The 11,651-nt window shown below is 47.2% G+C and overlaps 2 protein-coding genes across 3 annotated transcripts; both read left to right on the top strand.

Annotated features, from left to right (window-relative positions):
- The first annotated feature begins 100 nt into the window (after nucleotides 1-100).
- Nucleotides 101-3,636, top strand: tcp1 (t-complex 1). Its single transcript, XM_049757881.1, has 12 exons — nucleotides 101-253; nucleotides 664-749; nucleotides 817-945; nucleotides 1,209-1,306; nucleotides 1,380-1,490; nucleotides 1,563-1,744; nucleotides 1,981-2,107; nucleotides 2,217-2,392; nucleotides 2,471-2,594; nucleotides 2,715-2,907; nucleotides 2,971-3,134; nucleotides 3,240-3,636. Exons 1-12 carry the CDS (start codon nucleotides 181-183, stop codon nucleotides 3,451-3,453), a joined length of 1,677 nt encoding a protein of 558 aa, XP_049613838.1. The 5' UTR covers nucleotides 101-180; the 3' UTR covers nucleotides 3,454-3,636.
- A 616-nt stretch (nucleotides 3,637-4,252) lies between these two features.
- On the top strand, nucleotides 4,253-10,247 carry smek1 (SMEK homolog 1, suppressor of mek1 (Dictyostelium)). 2 transcript variants are annotated; one of them, XM_049757872.1, is made up of 15 exons: nucleotides 4,253-5,266; nucleotides 5,360-5,415; nucleotides 5,504-5,602; nucleotides 5,677-6,294; nucleotides 6,777-6,854; nucleotides 6,933-7,049; nucleotides 7,140-7,256; nucleotides 7,338-7,469; nucleotides 7,537-7,639; nucleotides 7,705-7,863; nucleotides 7,939-8,108; nucleotides 8,310-8,449; nucleotides 8,512-8,702; nucleotides 8,822-9,033; nucleotides 9,113-10,247. In XM_049757872.1, exons 1-15 carry the CDS (start codon nucleotides 5,125-5,127, stop codon nucleotides 9,236-9,238), a joined length of 2,460 nt encoding a protein of 819 aa, XP_049613829.1. In that variant the 5' UTR covers nucleotides 4,253-5,124; the 3' UTR covers nucleotides 9,239-10,247. The 2 variants fall into 2 exon arrangements, with proteins under 2 accessions (XP_049613829.1, XP_049613828.1); XM_049757871.1 differs by having other exon boundaries at nucleotides 8,307-8,449.
- Nucleotides 10,248-11,651: the final 1,404 nt, after the last annotated feature.

Below are 11,651 nucleotides of genomic sequence, written 5' to 3'. Positions count from 1 at the left end.
ATTTCGTTACATATATTCAACATGTTCCTATGTTATATAAATTCTAAATTAATGAAATTACACGATTCAAAATTTGAAGCCAGAATGATTTTTTTTTCTCGAAGTTTCCGATTAAGGCCGGCTTACCCATAGTGCATTGCTCCGCCCATTTCTTTCTTCTTGGCGGTGTGGTGGTCCAAAATGTCGCTTCTCGAGGGTCCGTTAAACGTGTTCGGCCAGCGAACAACTGGCGAATCGGTTCGCACCCAAAATGGTAAGTAGTCGTGCTTAACTACGTGACATGTTTAGGACGCTTCTTTGTGTTTTTTGCACTCCGTAAAGGCCAACAAATGAACGATTCGTGTTTAGCACGTGCGTAGCTATGTGCTAACGCTAGCTTAAAAGTGGCTGTCATGCTCTGTTATAATGTCTCAGAAAACATTAATATAACAGCACCAAAGTAGAAAATAACAATTTGCAATCCCGTTTTAGCACCTTCCATTCTAAATCATGAATGGATAGATTTATTAACGGGGTAGAAGATCTCTGTCTTTGTCTGAAGGTGTGGTTGCATCTTTTGTTGCTGCACCTAATAAAATGACAGAACAATACTACCAAAATCTCATTTGTTCATGATCCATGATGTTCCCTCCTCAATCTCACTATGTGTGATGTGTGTTTCAGTCATGGCTGCGGCAGCCATCGCTAACATTGTCAAGAGCTCCCTTGGACCAGTTGGGCTTGACAAAATGTTGGTGGATGATATTGGGGTGAGTTTTTGGTTGATCCACCTTGTTTTATATACAAGTGTATGCCATATTCTTTCATTCTGTACAGGACGTAACTATCACCAACGACGGAGCGACCATCTTGAAGCTCCTGGAAGTGGAACACCCGGCCGCCAAGGTCCTTTGTGAACTGGCTGACCTGCAGGATAAGGAAGTCGGGGATGGTACCACATCTGTGGTGAGTCGAAAGTTCTTCGGTCCTGACCGTGGTGTGCTGTTGTGTCCTGTTTTAGTACCATACGTCTGCCTACTTCTACGGACGTGTGGCTATGCTAACAGGAGAGAGAAACTTCATCTATGTCTTAAGAGGATAGGCAGCCTCACTTCTGCTGCCTCGATTGAATAGATGCAACAGTGGACTTTTAAAATATTTAAGACGGTTTACACAAGTCGTTATTTCAGTTGCTGTGTGGTGGCATTGAACTCTGCATTCTGTGGTAGGTAATCCTCGCTGCGGAGTTATTGAAGAGCGCCGATGAACTGGTCAAGCAGAAGATTCACCCCACGTCGGTCATCAGCGGCTATCGCCTGGCTTGCAAGTGAGATGTCCTCCCAGAAGAAGGTTGGTTACTTGTTGCTGACTCGAGATGATCTGATGAATTTTGATTCCAGGGAGGCGGTGCGCTACATCAACGAGAATCTCACCATCGGAACAGACGACCTGGGCAGGGAGTGCTTGATCAACGCAGCAAAGACCTCGATGTCCTCCAAGATCATCGGAGTGTATCCTTTCCGCTTTGAGATGTTAGCAAAGCTGCCGCTACGTGATTTGCCGCCTTGACCCCGAGTCCTCAGAGACGCCAACTTCTTTGCCGACATGGTGGTGGACGCCGCCATTGCTGTGAAGTTTGTGGACAGCAAGGGGACAGCCAGGTACCCCATCAACTCCGTCAACGTGCTTAAAGCGCACGGTCGCAGCCAGAAGGAGAGCTTCTTGGTCAACGGCTACGCGCTCAACTGCACGGTGGGCTCGCAAGGTACGTTGCATTTGGAAGACGGACGTTCCCGACTGGAAAGCACTTTCCCATTTTTGTTTGCTGCCTCGTCTTTTGCAATGACGTAGGCAGTGATACGCGTGGGATACAGAAACCTGGCTTTGGGGAGAACACGGTCACAATGGCTACTAGCCTGTGACGACTCTTTCCTGGCCAGACACTTTGTTTCTCGACTCGTATAAAATGAAACTTTTGAGGAACGCTCCTTTTTTCCGTAGGCATGACAAAGAGAGTTGTCAACGCCAAGATTGCCTGTCTGGACTTCAGCCTGCAGAAGACCAAGATGAAGATGGGCGTCCAAGTCGTCATCAACGATCCAGAAAAGCTGGACCAAATCCGACAAAGGTAGAATTTTTTTATTTTCCCACAGCACTGCTTTTCCAAAATTACAAGGACAACATAAATAGTGAATCTCCAACATAGTGAGTGAACAGAATGGGAATGTTTGTGACAGGGAGTCCGACATCACTAAGGAGAGGATCCAGAAGATCCTGGCGTCCGGAGCCAACGTGGTGCTGACCACCGGCGGCATCGACGACATGTGCCTCAAGTACTTTGTGGACGTCGGCGCCATGGCTGTGAGGAGAGTCCTCAAGAAGGACCTCAAACGCATCGCCAAGGCCACAGGCGGTAAGACAAGCCAGCTTGACTCCTCAACATATGGCGTTGATGTTATTTTAATATTTTTGTTGTCGTCCGGTTTATCAGCCACTATCTGCCCGTCTCTGACCAATTTGGAGGGAGAGGAGACATTTGAGACCACCATGCTGGGTCAAGCTGAGGAGGTCGTGCAAGAACGCATCTGTGATGACGAGCTAATCCTTGTCAAGAAGTAAATGCTCAGAACTTAACTAAAATAAACAACCACAAGAAAAAAAAATCCACATTAATTAGAATATTAAACCCGACTCTATGACGTCATCATTTGAGGCTGTCTTCTCCCAACCTGTAGCACCAAAGCACGCACGTCGGCCTCCATCATTCTGCGCGGAGCCAACGACTTCATGTGTGACGAAATGGAGCGTTCCCTGCACGACGCGCTCTGCGTGGTTAAGAGGGTACTGGAGTCCAAGTCGGTGGTCCCGGGAGGCGGCGCCGTGGAGGCAGCTCTGTCAATCTATCTGGAGAATTACGCCACCAGCATGGTAAGGAAAGCGTTGCCATATGGATGGCGACCGGCGGGTAAATGCTCTGTGATGTACGCTCAGGGTTCCCGGGAGCAGTTGGCCATCGCCGAGTTTGCTCGCTCGCTGCTCGTCATCCCCAAGACGCTGGCCGTCAACGCCGCGCAGGACTCGACGGACCTGGTGGCCAAGCTGAGGGCCTTCCACAACGAGGCACAGGTCAATCCTGAACGCAAGAATCTCAAATGGTGAGTGGTCCTGGAAGAAAGGTTCATTTTAGTTTGGAGCAGCAGTTCCTTTTAGTTTAGATTCCAAACAAAAGCGATACTTGACGGTCGGTGTGTTTGCTTCAGGATCGGTCTGGACCTGTTGAACGGCAAGCCCCGGGACAACCGTCAGGCGGGCGTGTATGAGCCCACCATGGTGAAGACCAAAAGCTTGAAGTTCGCCACGGAGGCGGCCATCACCATCCTGCGCATCGACGACCTCATCAAGCTCTTCCCCGAGCCTAAGGAGGGCGGCCAGTCGTACCAGGACGCCGTGCGCTCCGGCTCTCTCGAGGGTTAAGTTGACGTGATGAAGCTCTTGAAACGGCTCTCTCTTCGAGTGTATGTAGGCTTTGCACTTTGCCTGTTTACTGAATCCCCCCACTCCTCCTCCCTCTTTGACTGTAAGTGATTTTGCTCTTTTGATTTTGGACACTTAAATAAAGCTCCAAAGGCCGTAAGATGGCCGTTGAAACAAGTTCAACATTTGTTCTTGGTCTGTTATTTGAAAACAAAAAAAACATGATGCAAAGTTTCATAAGCTCTTTGCCCATGTTTGGACCCTCAAGTATAGACTTATTTTCCAGGACTTTGTTAAAATATGACCTATAGAAGTAATGAATCTAACAAAGCGCAAAAGTATGGCCTGTAAATGTGCAAATATAAATGTAAACGTACCTCTTTGCAGAGGTAAATCCAATGTACTGGAACAGGTCTCAGTTAGACCCAGTAGAGGGCGCTACAGCTACAACATTCTTGTATGGCAACTTTAAAATATTATTACATTGTTTAGCAGGCATATTACCTGCAAAGTTTGGTGAGTTTTTTTTTCATGCTTAGTATTTCAAAAAATATTTTCTTAACGGGGAAAAATGGGAATCCGTAGAAAAACAATGAGGACCTTCTAGCAGTCTATTTGGGCCCTTAATAGCATCGTATCGGCCTTCAAATAAATATATATTTTAATTTATGAATTCTGTAATTGTGATTTTTTTTGTCTGAAAACACAACAAATTGTGTATTGACTCGTAATAAAGGGAACGCGACTTCCGTCATTTACTGTCTCTTTAAATGTGGCGGGCTGCCCTGTTGTTGCTGTGCTGGAAACCCCGTATAGCCTGTTGGGGCTCAAGATGGCTGAATACTCACGGGGGACTGTTAGCAAATATCCGAGCAAGACATCGGGAATGAATGGCAAATAGCAATGCGGTGTAAAGCAAAACGCTCGAAGTAATTTGACGCTCACGACTTGTTGCTTTGCATTATTTTTGGCATGTATAAGTACCAGAAAGGAGAGAGTTTTCTCTCCGCGGCCCCGAGCCAGAACATGGCGGAACACTTTGGGAAGAAATAGCAGCTAGCGCTAGCCAGCTGGCGCATTATTGAGTAACATTGTTTAGCATCAAAACAAACGATCAGTACTGCCCGCAAGTGTGAGAATAATGTTTTCGGTGTGCAGCTGGGGTTATTTTGCCTTAACACGGTCAATATACGAATTGCTTGGATTTGGTTTACAAGGAGGCAAGTCAACTCGTTAGCTTTGCTATTCGCTAACGTTGCGTGTGTGGAGCGCAACTAACAACGGGGAGAGTGTTTGGGGGATAATTGGTCGACTTTTGGATTTATTCTCACATATAAGGGCACGTAATTAATGTCACCATTGCGTGGTGTTGATGTTGTGTAAACTCCCACCACGTCCGCGTTGTATATTTAACATGTTTTGTTGTTATTACTCATCACGTTGGCTTTTATGTAAAAATCTTTTGGAGGACATAATATAGTGTAAAATACATTGGTGTGAATATAGAGCTGCACTTTTGACGGAGGAAGAATTGTCAGGTCATCTGATTGGTGGACCCGGTCCGAGAGGTGAATTGGACGTTGTGGCGTTACTAAGGTGAAGCAGGTACCCCTGTAACAGCCCATCACGGGTTGGGTGGAAGGTGGGGACCGCTCACGACCACCTGCCAGGATGACGGACACTCGACGAAGAGTCAAAGTTTATACCCTCAATGAGGACAGACAGTGGGACGACCGCGGTACCGGACACGTCTCATCGGGGTACGTGGACCGACTGAAGGGGACGTCTCTTGTGGTGCGAGCCGAAAGTGACGGTGAGTTTGGTTTGCATATGCGCACCTTGACTTGAATAATATTTGTGTAAAAATAAGAAAAGACTGGTAAAACTCTGATTTGTTGCACTCAAGGTTCTCTACTACTGGAGTCCAAAATAAACACAAACACAGCGTACCAGAAACAGCAGGTGGGTACTTTTTGTAAAGTTCAAGTGCAGTGTCATCGTTTTGTTTATTGACATATGCATGTGACGCTTTTTTTTTTTTTTTTGACAGGATACCCTGATCGTGTGGTCAGAAGCTGAAAACTACGATTTGGCCCTCAGCTTCCAGGAGAAAGCCGGCTGTGATGAAATCTGGGAGAAAATTTGCCAGGTAGCTGCAAATGTCTCCTCATTTCATAATTAGTACAGAATAAAGTGAATTGAAGGCAATTTTTTTTCCTCAAGGTGCAAGGAAAGGACCCATCTGTGGACATCACCCAAGATGTTGTGGATGAGCTGGAAGAGGAACGCTTCGATGACATGTCATCGCCCGGTTTGGAGCTGCCGCCGTGCGAGTTGACTCGTCTGGAGGACTTGGCGGAGCTGGTGGCCTCCTCGCTGCCTTCGCCGCTGCGGCGCGAGAAACTGGCGCTGGCCGTCGAGAACGAGGGCTACATCCGCAAACTCCTGGAACTCTTCCGCGTGTGCGAGGATCTGGAGAACCGGGAGGGACTGCACCACCTCTACGAAATCATCAAAGGCATTTTTCTACTCAACCGCACGGCGCTCTTCGAGGTCATGTTCTCGGACGAGTGCATCATGGACGTCATCGGCTGTCTGGAATTTGACCCGGCGCTCCAGCAGCCGCGGCGGCACCGCGAGTTCCTCACCAAAACGGCCCGCTTTAAGGAGGTGATCCCCATCTCGGACCCTGAACTGCGTCAGAAAATCCACCAGACGTATCGGGTGCAGTACATTCAGGACATGGTGCTGCCCACGCCCTCCGTCTTTGAGGAGAACATGCTGTCCACCCTGCACTCCTTCATCTTCTTCAACAAGGTGGAGATTGTGGGCATGCTTCAGGTGGGTTGGCGTCATCCACGACATCCGTGACAATTTTAGGGTTAAATAACTTATGACCCTGGGAGATTTTTTTAGATCACATGACCTTGAGTGTAAAGTGTGCGCACGTGTGTGTGTGTGTGGTTGTCTCCATAGAGACCAGGAAGTGTTGTGCAAACCTGTCGTGTCGAATAGAAAACTGAAGTGTGTGTGTATTTGCTGTTGTCTCAGGTGAAGTTGCCTTGACGACAAATGTGGATTGAACTCAAGCTCACGGACTGTTCATGCAGTACTTGCGGACAAAATGTGAATTGAGTTAGTGCAAAAAATAAATCTCTGCACAGATTATAACCCAAAGCCATAAATTGTGATTTGTTTGCTTTTTCACCTGCCACGTCGGAAATGAGCCCAATGACACTGCAATTTAGTTTCGGATATTATTTTTATGATTGATTGATGGTTCTAACACCCCCCCTCCTCCTCCTCCTCTTCTCCAATGACAGGATGATGAGAAGTTCCTGACAGATCTTTTTGCACAGCTAACGGACGAGGCGACAGACGACGACAAAAGACACGAACTGGTATGACAGTTTTCAGTTTAAACGGCAATCATCGTTTTTTTTTTATTCAACGGCGTCTTTTTTTTTTTTGCTTCGCAGGTTAACTTCCTGAAGGAATTCTGCGCGTTCTCACAAACATTACAACCTCAAAACAGAGATGCCTTCTTCAAGACACTGTCGAATATGGGCATTCTTCCCGCACTGGAGGTCATACTGGTGAGTGGAGACACCTCAATGGCCATTTTAGCAATCCCGCTTCACTGTTGGGATTACGCTAAATCCAAGACACCTTTATTTGTGACGCAGGGAATGGATGACGTTCAGGTGCGGGGGGCGGCCACTGATATCTTCTCTTATCTGGTGGAGTACAACCCCTCCATGGTGCGGGAATTTGTTATGCAGGAGTCTCAGCAAAATGATGACGTGAGTAGATGATTGCAAACATGGCCAAAATTATGGTTGTGTTCTTCTTATTATTTTTGTTTCTTCTGGGGGCGTTTGCAGGACATCCTACTGATCAACCTCATCATCGAGCACATGATCTGTGACACGGACCCCGAGTTGGGAGGGGCAGTGCAGCTGATGGGTCTGCTCCGAACGTTGGTCGATCCAGAAAACATGCTGGCTACTGTGAATGTGAGTTTGATGCTTTTTGAAGCGTCTCAACTGAAATATATCATTTACACCAGTGGTCTACTTCCAGAAAACGGAAAAGACGGAGTTTCTCAGCTTCTTCTACAAGCACTGCATGCACGTCCTGTCAGCTCCGCTATTGGCCAACACCACCGAGGAGAAGCCGAGCAAAGGTAGCGACCGGATTCCCCCGTGCGAGGAGCTTCTGTGACAACTAAAATGTCCTCCCTTTTCTTAGATGACTTCCAAACCTCGCAGTTGTTAGCGCTCATTCTGGAACTGCTCACCTTCTGCGTGGAGCACCACACCTATCACATCAAGAACTACATCATCAACAAGGACATTCTCAGGAGGGTCCTGGTGCTCACAGCATCTCAGCACGCCTTCTTGGCACTATGTGAGCTCACCTTAGATCTTTTTTTTTTTTGTAAGAGTCCCGCAGTTTCTAAATTGTCTTCCTGCGTCGCGCCAGGTGCCCTGCGCTTCATGCGGAGAATCATCGGTCTGAAAGATGAATTCTACAACCGCTACATCATGAGAAACTTCCTCTTTGAGCCCGTGGTGAAGGCCTTTCTCAAGAACGGCTCGCGTTACAATCTCATGAACTCGGCCATCATCGAGATGTTTGAGTATGTCCGTGTGGTGAGTAGTTTGTTTTGGTCAATCTCCTTGGAAAAAAAACTATCAAATAATGAAGCCTTTTGGGGTGTCAATGATTTGAATGCATATTAATTTGTATGGTGCATTTTGCCCCTCCCCTTTTTCTTTTTGATCTCCTCTTCTTGCACCCCCATATCACGACCTCCCCACCCTCCCTCTCCTCTTTTCCATTGCCTCTAGGAGGATGTGAAATCTCTCACCGCTCACATCATTGAGAATTATTGGAAGGCTCTGGAGGACGTGGACTATGTCCAGACCTTCAAGGGCCTCAAGCTACGCTACGAACAGCAGCGTGAGAGGCAGGACAACCCCAAACTAGACAGGTAGGCACAATTTTTGCCCAAATATCTGCAAACAAAAAAGTAACTTCATTATTATTCATTAGCATGCGCTCCATCCTGAGGAACCACCGCTTCCGTCGCGACGCACGCACGCTGGAGGACGAAGAGGAGATGTGGTTCAACACGGACGAGGAGGACCTCGAGGATGGCGAGGCCGTCGTGCGTCCCTCGGAAAAGATGAAGAGCGAGGAGGACCTCATGGAGCCTATTAGCAAATTTATGGAGAGGAAAAAATGCAAGTCACTTATTTAAAAAAATTAATTAAATAAATGATCAGAATTTTGTTCCATTTTATCTTCTCAAATCCAAAATGGAAGGTCTTACTTGGCATCTGTATTCCATCTCTGCCCGCAGTGAAAGACACTGACGACAAGGACGTTCTGGGGAAGTCGAGCTTGTCGGGCAGGCAGAACCCGAGCTTCAAACTCTCTTTCTCCGGCGCCACCAAAACCAGCCTGTCAAGCCCGCCGTCGTCTGGCTCCCTGAACCCCGGTTCTCCCGGCTCACCGGAGTCCCCAAGCTCGGGAACGCGGAGCTCAGGTGCCACGCCAGCGGTAACCACAAAGGTGTGTCTAAATATCTTTTTTTTTTTTTTTTTTTTTTTAATTCCGCTTGTAGAAAATGCTAATTCCTTGTCTTCCATAGGGAGGATTAGTGGGACTTGTGGACTATCCCGATGACGACGAAGACGAGGAAGAGGACGAGGAGGAGGACGGCGAGAGTAAAGACGACCCCCTGCCGCCTTCGAAAAAGTCCAAACTGAACTCCTAAAAGACACGCCGCCATTTCCCCTTTGCGCTCCAGTCAGACGTTTTCAGCAATTTCTTCTTCACACGGGAACGATCAACCCTCAACAAACGGAATGAATGAAAAGCCGCACTCCGCCGCCGGAGGAGACGGGACGCCAATGGATTCTTCCTCCTCCTCACCTTCGATCAGCCCGATTCAAACAAGTGCCAATCATACGAGCGGGAGGGAACCGCGTCGGACGGGACGGACGTCAAGTCGAGGCGGAGGAATGGCCGCGCGGTGAGGCAAGCGCTGGAAAAGACCACATAAAAAAAGAAAACAAAAAAAAACATGTATATGCAGACTGAAATCCCCCAAGAGCTAGCGCACTTGGATCATAATCCCACTGCCCCCCCCCCCCCACTCAGGGAAGGACATCATTTGGCCAAATGGTTCAGCCAATTCAGACCCACACACTCAAACCCCTCTCCAGAATCTTCTTCTCGTTCTTTTCTTCCTCTCCTCCTCGTCCGTTGCGTTCGTGTCCTTTAAGTTAGCATCGAGGACCAGACAAAAGAAAGCCGTCTTTTCTTGTAGTTTGATCATGTCATCAGTGTTGTCGTTCTCCGGCAGATGTTTGGTTTTTCGATGAGGAGAAAGGAGGAAACAAAAAAAAAAGCCAGCATTTTATTTCTTTTTCTCACTTTGTCTCACAAACCCTTCTCCTGTTTTTTTTTTTCTCTCCCTCTTTACGTTTTTGTAAATGACGACAAAAAGAGACCTGCCTTTAAACGTTCAGGATGTTTTCAGTCACACTTGAACAGGTTTTTAAAGACCTCAGTAGGTGAGCTAGTTTTACCATTTTTGCCCTTTGAAACTGCAGATTTTTTGGAGAAATTTGTAATCCCGTCTTGATTAAAGATTGAGTGGAATTCTAGATATGATGTATTTTGTCATATCTTCTCATTTTTGTTTCCTTTTACATGAGTGTACACTTAGTTGTTCAGAATACTTGGGACCATTAAAAAGAACTTTGCTGTAAGGTGTCCTACTACCGTGTGTCCTCAAGTGTCTCCATGTCGTGGCACAGTTTTTAAATCAGGATTCTTTAAAGTTATTATTTTGATACCACGCGGGTCCAAATAAATGCCCATAGTAACATAACTAAACAATAAATAGTTGACGTCAAAGCACAGACTTGCAGGTTCACTTTTTGTCCGCCAGAGGGCAATGTTGTCTTGTAAAAGCCTGAAGTCAATCATGCGTTGTTTCATGGGTCGTTTTAAGTTGCTGTTGCATCTTCTAAGCATCCTTCTGCTTCCCACAATAGGCCTAAAATTATTTATGCTTAGGTGCATTATGGCCTTCAACCAGTTCTTATTAATTAAAAGTCAACACTGCTCAGATGGCACACATATGCCTTTCACATGAAAGCCATCTTGAGACAAAAGAAGCCCTCCCTACCGCCGTGAGCGGGATCTTCTTCATCTCTGCTCCGGCAAGCCGCCCGCCGTTGCCTAGATGCCGCCGCCCGTGCCGGCACGACCCGTCTGTGTGTCTGCCAGTCTTGTGGGGGTCACCATCCGCGAGACATTACTGTTGCGCCACATCATGCTGGGTCTGTGAAAAGCATATTTGACACTTCTTTTTGATCATCCCGGCTCCGTGGCATCGGCCCTGTCACGGATTTGAAAAAGGGCCAGTGTGTGTTTTGTATAAGTGTCATTCAGCGCACGAGAAGAGGTAAGAGTTGATCATCAGACAGTTCCTGGCCGAGAAAAGCAATCTCCCCATTCACCCGACCTTTTTTATGCCCTTTTTCTTTCTCAGGCTCAAGAGGTCATCAAGGGCACCCATTCTGAAGACAGTGACTGACATCAACATGGCCGTGACGACAGAGGTGCAGAGGCCGGACAAATTCTTCCACGGCGTGGTGGAGGAGGTTGATTGGCATATAAGGAATTGGAAAATGATCACAAGCTTTTTTTTCTCCTGCTTTGGCCTCCATTGGGGGTAGGAGACCTCAGAACTGCTGCAGTACTGGTGAAACCATTTGCAAGGCTATAGTGGGGGTGTCCTAAATTCCAAACTGCATTTAACTTGAAGACAACCTCCCAAAACATAAAAATGTCAGTCACATACTTGGCATGCACAAAAGCGGATAGCCTAAAATAATAATTATTAAAAAAGAAAACAGTATTGTATTTTAATCCTGGTAGCCCATCGGAGCGAACCCCTTTACCTGCGGCTTTGGTTGATTAGAAGCACCTGTAACCAAAACCAAACTCTTTCTCCTTTCTGGACCGGAACTTGACGCTTCTGCAGAGGAAATCCACCGCGCATGCAACCATGCAGTTGTAACTTCGGAAGCCCGGCCGAGGTTATGTCAACACCGGTACAAAGTCAACCCTCGTCGACCCCCCCCCCACGGGCCACGGCGTGTTTCCCCGGCACA

The sequence above is a fragment of the Syngnathus scovelli genome, chromosome 20, assembly GCF_024217435.2.
Source record: "Syngnathus scovelli strain Florida chromosome 20, RoL_Ssco_1.2, whole genome shotgun sequence".
Classification (NCBI taxonomy): Eukaryota; Metazoa; Chordata; class Actinopteri; order Syngnathiformes; family Syngnathidae; genus Syngnathus; species Syngnathus scovelli.
This window is presented reverse-complemented; position numbering and strand designations above follow the sequence as displayed.

Coding starts and splice junctions, on each gene's coding strand:
- tcp1 (XM_049757881.1), top strand. CDS start 181: ATGTCGCTTCTCGAGGGTCCGTTAAACGTGTTCGGCCAGCGAACAACT. Junction 946..1,208: donor GGGATGGTACCACATCTGTG/GTGAGTCGAAAG, acceptor ATTCTGTGGTAG/GTAATCCTCGCTGCGGAGTT. Junction 3,135..3,239: donor GAACGCAAGAATCTCAAATG/GTGAGTGGTCCT, acceptor TGTTTGCTTCAG/GATCGGTCTGGACCTGTTGA.
- smek1 (XM_049757871.1), top strand. CDS start 5,125: ATGACGGACACTCGACGAAGAGTCAAAGTTTATACCCTCAATGAGGAC. Junction 5,603..5,676: donor TCTGGGAGAAAATTTGCCAG/GTAGCTGCAAAT, acceptor TTTTTCCTCAAG/GTGCAAGGAAAGGACCCATC. Junction 6,855..6,932: donor ACGACAAAAGACACGAACTG/GTATGACAGTTT, acceptor TTTGCTTCGCAG/GTTAACTTCCTGAAGGAATT.